At 40.5% G+C, this 17,724-nt stretch overlaps 1 protein-coding gene across 3 annotated transcripts in view; it reads left to right on the top strand.

Annotated features, from left to right (window-relative positions):
* TET1 (tet methylcytosine dioxygenase 1) overlaps window positions 1–17,724 on the top strand; it is a 63,124-nt gene that overhangs the window by 17,729 nt on the left and 27,671 nt on the right. For 2 of the 3 annotated variants that reach the window (XM_033515767.1, XM_033515768.1), the window contains exons 3-5: window positions 238–288; window positions 13,797–16,317; window positions 17,529–17,619. In XM_033515767.1, the coding sequence (XP_033371658.1) occupies window positions 238–288; window positions 13,797–16,317; window positions 17,529–17,619 (2,663 nt within the window). Of the gene's footprint in view, window positions 1–73; window positions 142–237; window positions 289–13,796; window positions 16,318–17,528; window positions 17,620–17,724 lie in introns of those variants that run through there. The other variant, XM_033515769.1, reaches the window with a different exon arrangement.

Consider the following 17,724-nt stretch of genomic DNA (forward strand, 5'->3'; position numbering starts at 1 on the left):
GCAAAGATGGCGGGGCAGGGGCGCCGCCGCCGTGAGGGGGAACGCGGGGCTCCCGCGATGTGAGGGGCGCCGCGGGGGCGGCGGACGGGCCGCCGGGAGCCGCCGCCGGCCCGTGGAAGGGCCGCGTGTAAAGCACTCGGGGTATTGCAGAAATATCGCTGTTCCATAATAAAAATCGGGAGTGTCTGCCTGCCTTTGTGACCACAACTTATATTCTGCAATTTGATGTTTTTTTAGGTTCTAACAGAAAACAAAAGGCCTCAGAGGAGGAAGCAAAGAGTTTTAAAGGTAACCGATGATTGCTTTGATATTTATCCCCTCCCGTTTCGAGCAGCATTTTCTTGTCATACAGCCCAGGAAGGCAAAGGGTTAAACCCTGGGTAGCGGCGCTTTCCAGCTATTAAGCAGATTAGCTAATTTTAAAAGCACAGAACATGTCCTTTCTTTCCTCTTTCTCCCCAGCATGTTGGAGACATATTTGACCCTCCCTGCACAAGTCTGCAGACCAAAAGTTTGCTTCCCCTTGCACTGAATGCTCGTTCCCTTTAATTTCTTCTGTTCCTAGTTTCGTACTTCCTAGGGTAACAGTTAAATGTTTTTAGCCGTACAGGTTTTATGGCATCTGAAATTTCATGGGAGAAATCAACGTTAAACTGCAAGCCAAGTTAACAAAAGTGGAATTTTTATACTTACTTTACTGAAGTTTTGATTTCCTTTCTTTCTTTAAACTTCAGAACACCTCAGCTGAAACTGAAAATTCTGTAAAGTTAAAACAACCTTCAGTTTCAGCGGTGACATGTTCCTTCCACACTTTTAAGACGGCTATCTTTCGTGATAACAAATGATTGGTCTTTCAGATGCAAATGTCTTAGTTTTTATACCGAAATACAGACTTGCTAGACTCATGGTTAACGTTTTGGGTTGTTTGGGTTTTTTTAAGTAACAGGTAGTGTATTGATACTGCTTTTCTCAGTTAATCTGTAGAATGTTTTGAATTAAAATAAGTCATTTGTTTTGTTGTTGCAAATGTGTTTGAGGATGGATGGGGCAAGTAAGATGGATGGTATGGGTAAAATGAAGCTAGTGAAAATGCAGACAGAAAGTATGTTAAACTTACTTTGTTGAACTATTCTCTTATACCAGCTAAATATTACATAGCTTAGTGTTGTTTCAGTACACTAAAATTTCAGAAGTTATTTGACATACTGGATTTGATAAATGCCGACTGGTCTGTAGTGTCATTTTATTTGAAATCATCCCAATTTTTTAACAGTTGTGTTGTCACTGTTATACTTTACAGAAACTTTGGTAAGAGAAGCCAAAGTTAAGATTAAGTAAGGAGCAAATAACCTGTCCAGCCTCAAGGGTGTCTGTCTTTCCATATGGAGTAGTTGTGCTAACACTAACTGTGGTGGTACAACGCTAGCAAATCTTAGTGGGCTTTCTTTTGCATTAAAATAAACCATTAAAATATTAGTATTTTTTGTTGTTCTGGGTACGATTTTAATTATGCATTTTAATACTGCTGCTCTTTTTAATATACTACATGGGTGTAGCTAAAACTTGAAGTATTTGCTCATTCTGTCTTTTGTGCTGTTGACAGTAGCATGCAAAATGGGTGTTTGTGAAGGAGTCAGTTTATAATGTCTAGTTGGTGTGATGCCTGTTTTGGCAAAGTGTGGGAAATGTGTTTTTCTTTGGTCACAGACAGATACCTTGTGTTGGGTGTCTGTCTGCAGTCGTGGCTCATGGTTGGTGTTGAGCTTTTCCTCTTGAGTTCGTTTTGCCACTGTTTGTGATTTGATGGCCCAACAGGTTGCTATGTAATATGAGTCTGTCATTCCTCTCCTTTCCAGAACGCCTTCTGGAGAGTTTTTTTCCACCCTTGGCCGTTGAATGGAAAGGCTTGTCTGTTCTGTGTGTGTGCATAGTGTCCATGTCACTCATTGGACCTGACTTGATTTCTGGCTTGACTTTCCCTTTGCTGAACTGATTCTGTGGTATTTCCTCTTTGGTTTTAGGTACTGTTCTTTGTGTTTTCTAGTGTTTGTATTTGTTTTGTGGTGCTGAAGTGTATTTCCTAAGAGTTTGTCCAATTGCATCCACCAGAGAAGGTGCAGTACCTCTGAAGGCATCTCATGGAATGCTGGATTGGGGTTGGTGGGGTTGTCCCTTGCTTTTGGGTGGGAGAAGGGAGGCTGGGCATCTTAAGTTACACTGCAGCTCTGTAAGCTTTCAAAAGCTGCATAATTTGCAGACTTCTTTACTAGGGCATTTTTTAGAAATGTGATGTTACATGACTCTAACCTGGCTTCTGCTCTTGGTGGGACAGCCATGTAAAGTGGTGTCTTATCTGTTGAATTATGACTTCAGTGTTTGATTTTACAATTAGTTGTGTCTGAGGGCATCTGACCAGTGACATTTTCAAAATTTCAATGAGATATGTCCTTTTCTCTTTGTATTTTCTTTGAGTAGTATTCTTGAGCTTCTTAAAGGAGGATTTCTAGTACTTTCTTCTGATAATACATGGAGTTTAGGGTTTTTTCCTAACTTTCTGAAGTCTTGATAGATGCACGTTTATTTACTTAGAGGGCTCGTGTTCTAGCTGTGCTGCTGAGGACAAGCCATTCACAAATTCTGTACAGGAGAAAATAAGCAGTGCTTTCCAGTTGCAAATAGATTGGACAGATAGAAAGGAAACTAAAAGTGATACACACGATTATACTGTGCCCTTTTGTGTACTATTTATAATTTTCCATACTCATGTCTTAATGCTCCTTTCTGGTTATTGGGTGACTCGTTTAGGAAATTTATCTGTGCCATAAATACTGCATTAGGTTCTCTATATTTATTTTGAAAGAACATCTGAAATATTCATCACTTCTAGCAAGTGAGTGCTCATTAAAGAAAGAGTCTTTCTCAGCTCACAGTAGTGGATACAAGGGAAGGAATATACTTATTTTTCCTTAGGGTTTATGTTGTGTTCTTTTCCCAGTTTTAAGCAGACACTTCTATAATTTTATTCCTGGTAATGGAAAATCTATGTAGAAGGGATTCATACTTAAAAATTCATTTGCCTGCATTTCAAAAGTCACATTATACACCCTGCTTCACTTAACATCATCCTTTTTAGCCTCTTACTGGTGTTCTGGCTCAGTTTGGGCAGTGCAGGCATCTCTTCCTTAGGATGGGGAAATGCCTGCACTCACTTCCAAGTTCATTACCACAGAGCTCAGAAGAGTGGGACAGTTGCACATAAATCTACACTTACCACGTGTAGGCAGCAGTGGCACCAGTGAGGAAACCCCAGAGATCAGGAGGCAGCTGGTGAAGCACAATCCGTGCTCTTTCCTGGGGGTTCTGGGGAGCCAGGGCTTGCATGGCTGCGGGTGTTGGTTGCCCTGATGGAGATTAAAGAAACCCAAAACAACAACAAAAGCAAAAGGAACAGGAAAAAAAGGGAGGGGAAAAATAGGGAAGAGACTGTGGGAGAAATCTAGAATGACATATGTAGTGCTAAGTGAGTTTTGTGGCTGCCTGCACAGTCGGTGTTCTCTGTTGTGTTTGCATGATTCTGCATAAACGCTGCATCCGTGCTCGGGGGCGCCAGCAAAGTGTGAACGGTGCCTGCTCACACTCTGGAAAATCCCCTCAGCTGAAGGCAAGCCAAAAGGCAGAGATGACTCAGTATCTGGAACTTTGGCGTTGTTTATAAACATCATATTAGGAGCATGAAAGTTTCATTTCCATCAAGGCCGCAAACAGCGGATTGAGCACCCTCTTAATTTTTCTTTTTCACATAGATGAAGCATAGTTTTGTAAAAAGCCCAACTTTAAAACATAAAGTAGCTTGGCAGACCTGCTGCTGCCCTTTTTATGATGCAGTTTTAGTTTGATGATGAGTTTTAGCTCAAAGAAACTAAAAAAACACTTTTTTGATCAAGGTCATACATGTGTTAACAAGGTTTAGGAAAGCAAGTGCTAAAGTTCAAGATAATGCTTGGAGTGAGCAAGGATTGAACTGATTTGGAACATTTATTCTAAATTACGGTGTATATTTTTAGTGCAGAATATCTGCCAAAATATTTAGCTGGATGAAATTAAATTTTATTACTTTTTTCCCTTTTAAACTGAGATATGAGCAAGTCAATGGGTGGAATTGCACTGCTGTGGAATTTCACAGGGAAAGAAGGAAGAATGGTACAATACAAGTTGGAAAGGATGTTGTCCAGAAAGGACTTATCATATTTGTTGTGGGTTTCTTTAAATAGACATTATCACCTTGGAGCATATTCCTTCAGTAAATACCAATTAAAATTGCTTTGAATAGTGATTGAAAGTTTCTGCCTGTTTTTTACTTGCTGTCTTTTGCTCCCCTTTTTTGATAGGTAGACCTTGTGGCATCAGAGCATCCTACACAAACCAGTTAACTTGCATTTTTAAAAGTAAGATAATTAACTTAGCTGTTACCTGGATTTTTTTCAACATTTTTTGAAAGAAACACTCCCATTTTTACCTTTTTCATGCTGAATGTGCATCTGTCTAAATGGGATTAAATCTTTAAACTTTTTTGCTTTTGACAGACTCATGCAAACACTTGATGTGAGCAGGCAGGATTATGGTTGTGATTTAGCACAGGGCATTTGCCTGTGCAGCTTTCCCAGCACTTCTACATGAATGCACTCGTGAACATATGAAGCACTTGCATGTTGTTTGTACAGTTCTGCCAGGACTACTCATGTATGTACATATTTTTGAGTAGAGCTCTAACAGAGAAAGCCTTTGTAAGTGATCTGTAAATTATTAATCTTACTCTGGTTATTTTCTAATCCTTAATTTTTCTGGTAGAGTTGAAGCATGTCCCTTGCAAACTCTTTTCCTGGGGTGTGCAGAGATGCTGTGCTTGCCCCCACGTTCCTGGAGGGTTCCTTTATTCTGTGCTGTTTCCTCTCCCATCCCTCCTGTCGTGTCCCTGTGCTGCTCTTTGTCCCACAACTCCCCAGAAGTTGAGGGGAGAACCTAGGGAGGAGCAGGGGTTTCTCTTTTAACTCCCCTGTTGATGTAGCAGAGCAGTTGAGAGGACAGTGACACTCCTCAGGGATTGCAGAGGCTGAGAAGTGTTGAGTAAGACCAGGCTGAACCTCATGGTTTTGAAGGGGTTTGCATGCTTTGAATCATTATTTATTTGTAGATCTTGGCTCTCATGGTGTGTTTTTGTGTAGGGCCTTCCACTTTATTGTATTTATAAGTGGAGTTTCGAAAAAGCTAGGAAATGTGTTTGTGATCAAAAATGTCATAAAATATCCATTAAAAGCAGCATAGCTTGTGGAAAGGGAGGAAAGGGTACATGTGGAGATGAAGGTTGGTTGTGTAGGTGTATTGATATGTTGTTTAGATGTTCTTAATGAAGTATTACATAATAAACATTGATAAAATTTGATATTGTTTGCATTCACTACTGCATTATGAGCTTTATTCAGTACTTGTATGAATATACATACTTGCTGTATGTAATGCAGACATTGAAATAAGTGAGATGGCTCTGCCAGTTCCAGTAATCTGTTCTCTGTGTGCTGCTGGCCATACATTTAATGACTGTAATATCTAAAAAATGCTTTTAAATGGGTGCTACTTGTTTAGGATCTGACACCATATTGCTAAGCAAGTTTGTTTATTGCTTTTAGCAATTGATGTGGGAGAAAAATACATTTGGTTACCTAAACTTACCTGAATTGCAGTAGATTTTTCACATTTGTGATTGTTTTTTTCATTCTTCCATGTTATACCAAGATTTTTGTTTAGTGTTACTGATGATGGGAAAGTTAATTTAGCCAATACTATGACAACAAAGTTTCCCATTGATATTAGTAGAAGCCTTGCTTTTGTAGGGACCAAAATTCATACTAAAATAAATTCCTAATTATAGGATTTCATTGGGAAGGTAAGAAGAGCTTATGTTATCTTTTTAAATGTTAAGTGCATGAAACTTAAATGATGTAAAGAAAAAGGAGAACAGCATTTACGTATAAGCAACTATCAATAATCCCTTTTCATCTATTTATGTAAAATTAGTATATAAACTATATAAAACAAGGCTGTCCTTGTCTTAACAACTTCAATATTAGACCTTCTAGAATATGAGAATATTCTAATATTTCTATTAGGATATTATTCCAGGTTTTTTTTTTGAAGCTGACTTACCATTGAGTGGTTTGTGTCTTGACTGAATTCCTTTCTCAGTGTTTTGTTGGTGCTGTCTGTATTGCATTATAATTTAATCAGTGCCCTATAGTAAAATGGAGCTCTACATTTAATTTTCCAAAAATAAGGGGTTTGCTGGATGTGTGAATAAGAGGAAGAATTGCTGTGTTTATAATGCAAAGCACTCACTTTTGTGACATGCTCACTATCTGAATTCTGCAGTGCTGCTCCATAACAGCATTGCTGTTATTCTGGGATGGGAATGAAAGCTGCTACTCCTGTAAAGAGCAAGTGGAAGTTACAGTGCAAATTCTGCCTTGGCTTTTACTTGAACCATAGGTGTGCAAGCTCTCAGACAGAAAATGAAACATAATTTGCAAATTTTTAGGCTTTTTTCCCTCGTGAGAGTAAGCAAAAATAGATCAAAAATCCTGAATAATGCTGACTTTTGTAGCCTGGTGCCTTTAGAGATCAGCATGACTATTTCTTGGTTTTTTTTCTTTTTAATCTGAATTAGGTGCTCCTCTGACATACCTGTCACTAAGTTTTCTATTTCTAGAGAGTGTTAGTTACTCCCTTTTGTCTTGTGGCCCCTCATCAGCTTTAAAAGCAGGCTAGAATGGTGTTGTGTGTCCTTAGCAGTTCTGCTGAGAGCTGCTACCAACATGCAGTAACTTATAAATAATATAATTGGTTGTACAACAGGCAGCAGGGCACGGAACTGTGGTCCTAAATTAAAGAGCTGAATATATCTTCCTGCTTAGATTACAGGAACTGTGGAGAGTTATGTTGTTAGCAGTTTGGATCTTTACTGCACTGAACCTGAAGAGAAATGAACTTGTCTCAGTTTGGATCACGTGTGGTAAACCCAGGAAAGATCATAATGAACACTTGTTCTTGTGCTGGGAGGTTGTAAGACTGTATACTTTTATTTGGCTTAAACATAATTTTTTTTTAAAAAATAGCTGAAAGAACTTGAATTTGAAAATTCCCATGGATGAAAAGTGCATCCAAACACCTAACAAGATGCTTACAAAAAATTCTTTGCTCTCTCTCTGTCTTGTTGCAAAAATGTGCACCATAGTTCAAGGCCAGACTTCTCCAGCCTTAACTTAAAGTCATTGAATCTTGTTATACTTTTGTCTACTAGAACAAGGAGCCCTCTGTTATCAGCATTCTTTTCCACATAGACTGAGCAGGAGTTTGTGGCTTTTCAATTTTCTTTCTCTTTGCTAAATTGGAGAGAGTGAGTAGAGAGTGAACTTGAGGCTTTCACTTCAAGATGTTTCGATCCTTTGTCGTTCTTGTGGTCCTCGGAGCCCTCTCCAGCATATCAATGTCTCACTTGAATTGGGGATGCCAGAACAGGATGCTTTATTCTGCTAGCAGGTGCAAAAGTGCCAAGTGCAGGATTGAAAGTAACCAGACTTTTCCTATTTATATTGTTATTTATGCACCCAAGAATCTCACTAACCCTTTCAGCCATAAAGTTGTACCAGGAGTTTCTATAGTTACTGTGCAGTTGATAATTGACAATGTTAATGTCTTGCTTTCCAAGGTAGAAACCTGCCTTTTGTAAGTACAGTCCCATGCCTCTCACTAAATACAGAATTTCTCTTTAGCTGTAATGAAATGGCTGGCTTGCCAGCTTAATTTACGAGGAATCATGTCTGCTCTTTGAATTATTTGCTATTTTTTATAAGTATTAATTTACTGCTCTTTCAGATTGTTGCTAGGAACGTTCCACATGGCTGTGATTTGCTCCCTGAAGCCCCTGTTATGAAGACTTTGATGATTCTCCATTTTCAGGGAAGGGCCAGGCAGCAATTCCTTAACACTGTGCTGATGGTTTCATAAACAAGTAGACCACAAGAGACCTTAGCTAGGGTGGGTAAATTCAGAGGCTGAATTTCTTTCATCTCTGCTTTTGAGCTAAAGCACATTAGGGGAAAGTTCTGTTAGGGAATACATATTGCTGCTGATTGTATCATTTTTCTTTTCTGGTTTAATTGAGTGTTATATTTTCTAGAGCTGCCAGGGTCTCTTTGAGTGCTTGGTTTCAATGTTGAAGGCAAGTGATTGAGTAATTCAAAACACCAGTAAAAAACAAACCAAACCAAACCCAAAACCCAGGGAAAACAAAAATGACCAGGCAAGATGCTTGTTTATATTTGCTTCTGTGGCAGAAAAAGTACTGTAATGTTTGGGGCTTTTTCTTTCTTAACAAATTCACTTCTTGGATGCCTGTGAGGGGAATATGGTGTCCTTCACTCTCTGTTCTTTCTTACTCCTGTTTGTAGCTTTTCCAAGCTAGAGAAAGGAGTTGATGGAAACAGTAATTTGAGTTTATGGCTGAGAGAGTCTATTTCCAAGTAGTAATCCAATAAATACATTTCTATAGGAGCCACCATTTGAAACCTTTACAGTCAGAATTAGTGTCCTGTAGTTTTTAATTTTGTTATTAAGTGTATCCTTTAGGGTCTGTTACTGATCTGTTGATCTTTATAAGTGGTCTCACTGAAGCTGTTGCACAAGGTGGGTGGGAAGTCTCTGCTCTGGCAGTGCTGTAGGAGAGAAAAGGACGAGAACAAAGTTTGAAGACTTTGAGGCCATAATGTACTAATTCCTCCTGGAAAGAGAAGTAAGGAGCTTTTTGGTGGGAAGGCTGACTTGTGTTGGAAGAAATGGCAGAGAGGATATAAATGTAGATTGGAGATGAAACTGAGAACTAAGCTGTACCTTGGAGAATATTCTTTGCTGTTGTGGCTACAAGTATGGGGGGAAAAAAGCAACCAGCAACCAGAGCATACTTTTCAGCTGTAGTAAGATCCAGTGTGAAGTGCTGCCTGCTGTGATGCTCAAGTTGGTGACTGGGTGATTTGATAGGCAGGGAAGTTGGAAGTGAGGGGGATACTTCCAGGAAAGTGTTTCTCCAGATTTGCAGGACTTCTTGTTCTCTGAGTTTCTGTATAAATCAGCTTCTGTGGTAAAACTTGTCAACATAATTTTTTACCAGGTCCTGTCCCTCAATGCCATCTGTGAACACTGCTCTCTTGAGGAACAAAACACCTTGTACATTCAGGCTGTGTTACAGTAACAAAGGTCCCCATCAGTTCCTGTGCACTAAGACCTGTAGAAAATGTGCCTTAGCTGAGCCACTGTAGGACTGTGGTACCCCGAGAAACTCCTTCATGTCCACAGTTATGCAGTGTGCTGGTACCTGCTTTATGCCTGTGCTGAGGTTGATGGGGAATGTGCCCCAGCTTGCAGCTTGGCCCTACTCTGCTGTTCTGTCTTTTGGGAGCCTGCTTGGACACCCTGCTCAGGCTGCAGCCTTGGGCAGCAACCTACAGCATGTTGCTGCTGGCTGCATTATTGCAGTAGTCAGGCATGTCATGTGGTCTGAAATACAAGTTTATTCTTACTTGTATTACTGTATCTGTATTTAATGAAAATAATAATCCAAGAAGAAAACTTAGCTGTATTCAGGAGGTGACCTATAGCTTCCACAGCATCCCACCTTCTATCTGCCTCTGTTCTAACCAGTGCATGGTGTCCTACATTGCGCTCAGCATAAGCAACTGTTTCTCCACACCTCTGCTTTGTCTCCCTGATGCCTGTCCTACCCATGTCTTATCTCCTTATCCCTGTATGTTGGGTCCTGTCCAGTTCAAGTCCTGGATTCTGCTGAATTTCTGCGTGTCCTGGGGAGCAGACAGTGGACAGCAGGAATAAATGATGGAAGAGTAAATTCCTGCTCATCAGCTGCTCGGTGCTTTCTTGTGTTTTGGTAAGACAATGATACCTGACAGACCATGAGCCAAACACCCTGTTTGAATGTTAGCTGAAGTACATTTGGGTCTTTTCCAAACAGTTTTTCTGAAACACAATGCTTCTCTCACTGTTTTTGATCTCTGAGGAGCTGCCAGCTGTGTCCCAGCTTAGAGAGACATGTGGGGCTGGCTGTGTGGCTGCAGACACTGCAGCAGGATCCAGGCTTACCCATGGCACTGCAGCTTGCAGGCACTTCTCACCCACTCATCCTTTTGTGCTGATGAATGTTGAGACCCTGGAAGAGCTATGTTTTGAGTCATCCCAGTTTTGGCACAAACAGGGGGTGCAAGTATTGTTTGATGTGTTGGGCACTGTATTTGTACAGGACCTGGGCAGAATCTTACAGGGAGAGCTGCTTACGAGATTTGGCATTAGTTGTGTTATTCAAGACTTGCTTGTAGAGCCATTTTATCAGTGGCTGGACAGGGCATCATCTGTTATTTTTTGTTTATGAGATCCTGGTGGTGTCCTTTAGTGTAGTGTGTATTGCTACCACCTGTAGAGGTTTGGAATGAGGGACACAAATCCATGGCCTGCTTGCTACTCAGATGTGGAAATATATTTGGGGCAGCTTAAGCATTACATTTTGCCTGGGAATTGATTAATTCTGCATTACCTCAGGGGCATCACGTGCTAAAGGAGAAGTTAATAGTAAGTCTGACTCTTCAGAATGTCAGATGATTTGCTGTAACTGGCTGTTTGTGTGTGCTGGAAGCATTAGCTCACCGTGAATTCTTGTGTGTGTGTGTGTATATACAAGATAGTGTTTGAAGTTCCAGTAATACAGCAATGGCCACAGCAGGCTCTGTGCTTCCTGTCCCAACAGCACAAACTGCTGCAGAGCCTTGGCTTGACATGATTTGTTAGTGGCTCGTGTCTCCTGGCAGAGGAGAGCTCTCCTTAATGAGAGAGAGAGGAAATTACTGCTATTGATCTGCTTTATTTATTCTTCAGCTTTGCACTGTGTTTGTGTAAAAGCCTCGGAAGCTGGGAATGTTAACGCTGTTGCTTGGGGTTGTGATATCCTTGCTTGTAGTTGGCACTGGGTTTTTTACAGGCAGATTGAGGACTTGAAGATAGATTGTTTCTAGTTTGAGGGGAAGAGTCAAATGAGCTCTGTCCCTGGTAGTGTGTCTGCCTTTCTCTTTTGGTGGGAAATAATCAACTTCAGGTGCTAACAGAATATCCAGTGGCCCTTGCTGTTTGAGAGGGAAAAGCAAAGGTATCTTTTAGGATCCACTGCAGTTTATATTAATATATAATATTTATATTATTTATTCTAATGGGGGATAAAGCAGCAGAGTGCTTGAAAGGCAGAGTTTGATTAAAACAATAACATTTAATTTCATGATAATATTTTGACTTCATGTGGAAAAATAGAATATGAACTAACTCCTGCCAATGATATGATTCATCTGAGTTTTTTTTTTCCCTTCCCCTTGCACGTGGGCAGCTTCTAGTAATGTTAGTGGAAAATATGAAGTATGAAGAATATTTTTTTTTAAGCAATTCCACCTTTGCTGCTGTAATCATTGGAGGTCTGTAGGGACACAGCAATACCTGTGCAGTGCTAGCAGATGAGGAAATATCCTGAGTGTTTTTGATCATAGCAGTGCTTTTTGATGAGATGAAGTGTTTTATTGAGGAACAGACTAGTTGGGAGGACAGTCATGACACTTCTGTACTGGGTGCTGATTCTGTGTCAGGTCTTCTCATCTCTGCTAATTGTGGATGAAGCCTCTTCCTTCCCTATGCCTCTTACTGCTCCCAAATTACCAGACTTAAGTTATTAATTATTTTAATGTAGTGAACAGTCCCTATAATGATGATTGGAATGCAAAATGTGGTGTTGTGTTGAAAATGTGCAGTTGATGGGGAATTAATTTTCATCTATTTGATTTTATGTCTTCAGCCTCCTAATTGTCAGATTAAATAATTTTTAATAAAATTTTTACATGGTTGGGAATCTTTTGGATTGGTAGAGATGTAATTTTGCCTAAGAATAACAATTCTACTTCTTTCTGAAGTTAAGGTAATTGAAATTCAGCTTTTGTGCAGGTGTAGAATTGTGGGGTTCTACTCTTTTATGGTGAACCCTGAAAATATTTTTTTCTACCAACAGAATGGTGGAACCTGTTCAGCTTTGGTGGATCCTCAGTGACCCTCTGGTCTGGGAATCATTCACTGAAAATCACCAGGACCCAGAGGAGCTCACTGACCAATAGTCAGGATCAGTGTGTAGTGAAAAGACATTAAATAAGGAATCTCTTTGTATATAAAATCTGTAGGCTTGACTTAGCTGCACAGTGCTGGACATGTTTTTACATAACATTTCCATGAGAAGTTATGATGCCTCTCAGAACATTTAGGATGTGCTGTGGATTCCTGGGTTTGTGTTTCAGCAGTTGCAAGGTAACCACTGAGCTCCAGCTGGAACTGCCTTGTTTTGCCTGGGGGTTTATGGCAGTTCCATCTTGATGGTTCTAATTAATCATGAATCTATTTTGCATTTATTTTTCTGAGTTCTGTCAGAAATCCATGCCCTTTGTTGGTAGGAGCACAGAACCATCTCTGAATTCTACTGGGTGGCATTTTCTGGGCACTGCTGTGAGGTCCTGTGCCTACACAGGGTTAATTAGCCCCTCATGTTGCTGATACCTAATTTGAAAAGCAGTCCTGGTTTTCTTTTAAGTACAGGTTGCAGGGGATTGAAGAGCTCTTAAATGTTGCAATCAGATAAAAGAACAGCACTGTCTACTGTGATTCAAAATTATTTTTTCAAAGGAAGTTTAATATAAATAAAATTTGAATAGCATAAGAAAAAATGGATTCCTGCCTTAATTACTGTTTCTGCATAAGTTTCTGCCTTAATTAGTTTTAGTTTTGCTTTGCATAACTCCTTTCTTCATATCCATAATGCTATCTTAAGGCCTATATATATATATATTTTCTTTCCAGGACACAGTATTCTGACTCTGTCTAGATTTTGACATTGCTTCAACCACATGAACTGTGTAATATCAGTGAAGATGAAGAACTTGTTAAACAAAATACTAAAATGTAGCATTTACTAAAATCCAGTTTTGAATAGCTTACATGAGAGACTGTTGAGAAACCTGGAAATTTCCATCTACATATAGAAACTAAACATCTGTTTAAAGAGTAACTTCCAAGTGAGCTGATGTAAATTGGCTTGCTATTCATTTCTGCTTAGGGTTTGTAATTATTTAAGGACTTGAAGCAAGATTGTCTGGTTTTCAGGATTAGCTAGTGTCCAGCCAAGTGGTGTATTGGTTAAGCCAGTTTATTGGTCTAGCCAAATGAATGTAATTATGCCAAATTACTGCTGAACTTTGTGATATAATCCTTTGCATTTCAGTCTTGCTTTTTAACATAACTTTTTTACCTTTTTTTAATCTGATAATGCAAATTAATTCAAAATTGAATCCTTACATCTAGTTCTAAATGCTAACATCCTTTATCTGACTGTTCATTTCACTAGTCTCCCACCACCACATTTTCCCAATTTCTTCCCCTGTACCTCAACAGTGGGGAAAAATAGCTATAAATATGGATAGGGTCTTTAGCCTTCAGGTTATTTTATAACTTCCTGTTTTGTTTATTTTCCAGTGTCTGTGCCTAATTAGGATATTCCTCATGTCTGTCAAAGTAGGGATTAATTGCTGTAAATATGCAGCTTCTTATTCTTAATGTGCTTTGAACAGCTGTTACAACAAGGGTTTTTTATTATTGTTTTATAGGCAAATTTAGAAAACAAAGCAGTAAATGGCCGCAGACCAGAACTCATGGAATGCAGTATATGTGGTCATGGTGAAAAATACAGGGTGAAGACAAGCCAAGCAGTACCCATTGAAAATGTGCAGTCTAAGGAGAAAGAGAGAATGACTGGCTTAGAAGCAGAGAAGTGGGCACATAACGAGAAGCCATCCTTCGGTGTCCACGTCAACGGCGACATCCATGGAGCTGTGACGGGCACGGAACACTTGAAACACGCTGACCACAGTGAAAGAGCAGCCTCTCCCAGTCAGTTCACTGAGCCAAAAAAATCCTTGGTGCACACCATCAAAAATGGCATTAAAACCCTGCATTATTCACCACCAGAAGCAGTTGCTTCACTGAAAAATGTATCTGCAGAGGAAAGGACAGATTTGACAAGCAACTCCCACATGCAATGGCCGAAGGGTAGCAATCTGAATAATGTAGTAAGCACTCTGATGAGTGGCACTGGCTGTGTTCATCCAGAAAACCAAGGGAATGTTTTAATGAAAGAGGAAAACTGCACCTGCAGCATCTCTGAGTATTCTGATCAGTCAGTTTTGCAGACAGGTTCCAGCTTGGATGTGCAGGAGAGCTTGTGTTGTCCTCCGCTGCCTGAAGAGGAGCTGCAGGCAGGGAAGGATGGCTTTAAAGTACCAAATGTGGAGACGCTGCCTGAGAATTCTGCACTCCAGCCCACTTTCTTGTCCCTGATTAAAACCAGAAATTTAACTCTGGAGCAGGTTGTAGCTATTGAAGCTTTAACACAGTTGTCTGAAGCTCCTTTAGAAACAACTTCACCAGCTAAAACTGAAAGTACTGCATGTACAGGAGAAACAACTTCCAACTTGCTCCATAGTTTTAAAAGGGATATCTCATCCTCCTTTACATCCTCTGCATTGCAAGAAATCAAAGACACTTACTTAGAGAATGAACAACAGCTCTTGGCTCACTGCGCTCACTCGCAGAAGCAGCTCCCTAATAAGGCAGTGTTATACAATGGCCAAAGTTCAGTGTCTGAATTGTGTGATAAACCTGCCAATCCGGCTGGTGAGATGTATAAATTACAGTTATCCTCAAGAGATACCAAAACTTTATCTGACTTAACATCTAATGCAGCATTTTCAGCATATGATTCCAACAAAAGTTGTGCTCATGAGCCAGTCACCCTTGCAGGGTATTGCAATGCTTCATGTGATGTCCAGCAAATAAGGAACAACTTGGAAGCTCCTGGCCAGTTAGAACAAAAGCCAGCGTGTAATGATTCGAAATTGGAAGGTAGTTCTTTGATTAAAGAAGGAGGAATTCACAGCCAGGATGAAGAGGATGTAGCTGCACAACTAACTCAACTGGCAGCACTGATTGAATCAAACCAGACGAATCCAGAGCAGAAGAATGATATAAAGGCATCACTGCTTAATCTAATATCACATGAGAGGCAGCCAAAATATAACCAAGATGTGTTGCAGAAAAAAGAAACCGTATTTTTCAGGCATAATTATAGTTCCTTACTGTTAAAGCAAAAACAAGCAACAAATAAGAAAGGAAATGCTGTGCCATGGAAACCAAGACACAAAAAGAAGCCTCAAGAAGCACGCTATCAACAAAATAATCAAAACCAGCTAGAGCTGTTGTCATGCCAGCACAGTGAATTGCAGGACATTTGGATATCATCAAAACTGCACAAGCTTGGTCAAACTGTGCCACAGGATTCCAGGGTGGCTCCGTCTGAAAAGAAATCTCCAAGAACCAAAGTACAGAGAGCACTCAGTCAAAATACTTTAGCATCACAAGAAAAAACGAGATTATTTCTCCCACAAGCACAGATAAAATTCCACAGGTGTTTACCTGAGGAGAAAAAAAAAGACAGGTTGTTTGGCTGTGAGGTGGTGAATGAGCAAATGAAAACTGTGGGCTTCAGTGACCCACTAGGCACTGATGCATTGAAAAATGAAGTTGTTGCACGTAGCCAACACAGCGACCTGTCCTCCCGTAATCCTCTGGCTGCTTCACAGCTGAAAACAGCATCCTTGTTGAAAAGACCAACTGAAAACCTACAGATGTTTACAGAAAAATGTAATTCTCAGGTACAGCAAACAGCAAATGTCAGTCAGGCGCATCCTTTGCCACCACCAACTTTTAACCAGTCTAACCTGAGAGCTAACGAAATGTGTAGTGAAAACAAAGCCTCTGTTCAGCAGGTCAAACAACAGGTAGATCCGAAGTCCCAGGTGCTGCCTGTTGCCTGTGGTGGGGCCCAGGTGCCAGGTGCTGCTGAAGCTCTCAGGAATATGGAGTGTGTGGGTGAGGTGACCGTTCTGACATCAACCAGTTTGGGTACTGACCACGCCCAGAGCACAGGCGACTCAGGGTGTTCCCCAGCAAAAAACACGCTCAGCAGTTTCCTTGAATCACCCATGAAGTTTCTTGATACCCCTACAAAAAATTTAATAGACACACCTACCAAAAAAGGACAATCTGAATTGCCAACTTGTGACTGTGTTGGTAAGTGCTTTTGCTAACTTTTGCCTGTACGTGTCAAATGGAGGTGTGTGCTCATGTTGCTTCCTTTAATGTGAGGAAGTGTATGTGATGTTGCACAAGAATTGGTGTTTCACCATTAGAAGACAGGAGGAAATTGCCTTTCCCCTCCTTTGTAACGTTTGCTCGGTGTTCTTTGGGCCTGCAGAGCACAGCAGAATTGAGTATTTTATTTTTTTGTACTGCAGCTGGCAGGTTTAAATCCTCCACTTAAATGTAACCCTGGAGGAGAGGGAGTTTTTCTGTTCATTGTTCTGCCATTGCTGGCTTGTGCTTTATGTGCACTTCCCTGCACTGGATCAGGTCATGACTTTGATGGTCTAGAACTGGTTTGTGCTTGAGTGGGCTGGGCAGCAGTGTCCCAGTGTATTTTCCTTGTTGCCTAAATCTGCTAGACAAGCAGGAGAGGTAGCTGGCCTTGCTCCCATCACTGTTAGTCCTGATGGCCGCTGTGGCATGGCCTGGGAGAGTCCATGGCCAAAGCTCCTGACACCTCTGGCCACAGGAGGAGAGCTCAGGTGGAGCTGAGGTGGGGGCACTTGCAGTGACTCTGTTGCAGCAGGAGGTGACAGAGCAAGCTCTGCATGGAGGGTTGTGCAGGCACAGCTTGGCTGAGGCTGTGAGATGTGCGGTGTTGTCACTGCCAAATCACCCAGATGGGAAGACAGGTCAGAACCTTCACAGCAAATCATCTTCAGACAGATTGTTTCACCTTGGCTTTGTGTTCTGAATCAACTGAGTGCTTGTTAAGAAGCCTGGGTTATGTTTTCTCTTCTGTAGGATATGACTAGCTGTTAATTTATTTTATTGCCCTCAATTCCCCTTTGTCTAAAATGAATTAATAATGTTCCTACCAACAAGGATATTGGGAGTTTTACTTAGGAAATGCCAGCTCCTCTAATGAAAATTTTAAAGAATGCAAAATATTGCTATATTTAGTGTTTTCCTTAATAACATTAAAAAAATGCTAGCAAAATCACTGGAGGAAATAAGCATAAAATAATTCCAAAGCAACTGAAGAAAAAAGCCTGTCATACCCTTCATGATATTTCAGGGTCAAACTCTGTGTTCTAATTTAATTTGGAAGGCATTTCCTTAAACTGTTTCTAAGTTTATTTTTAATGGGGTAAATAAATTTTGGATGTGCCAACACAGTTTTCTTTACCTGCTTGCAGAGCAAATTATAGAGAAAGATGAAGGCCCCTATTACACTCACCTCGGGACAGGACCAAGTGTTGCTGCTGTGAGAGAAATTATGGAGAACAGGTGAGGAGAATTCAGCTTTTAATGCTCATTGTATTTTTGACTGTCTAAACAGGGAAGAAGTAGAGCTCTGAGAAATGAAGTGCTGTCTTTAGCTTTGTTTCGCTG

The sequence above is a fragment of the Parus major genome, chromosome 6, assembly GCF_001522545.3.
Source record: "Parus major isolate Abel chromosome 6, Parus_major1.1, whole genome shotgun sequence".
Taxonomy (NCBI): Eukaryota; Metazoa; Chordata; class Aves; order Passeriformes; family Paridae; genus Parus; species Parus major.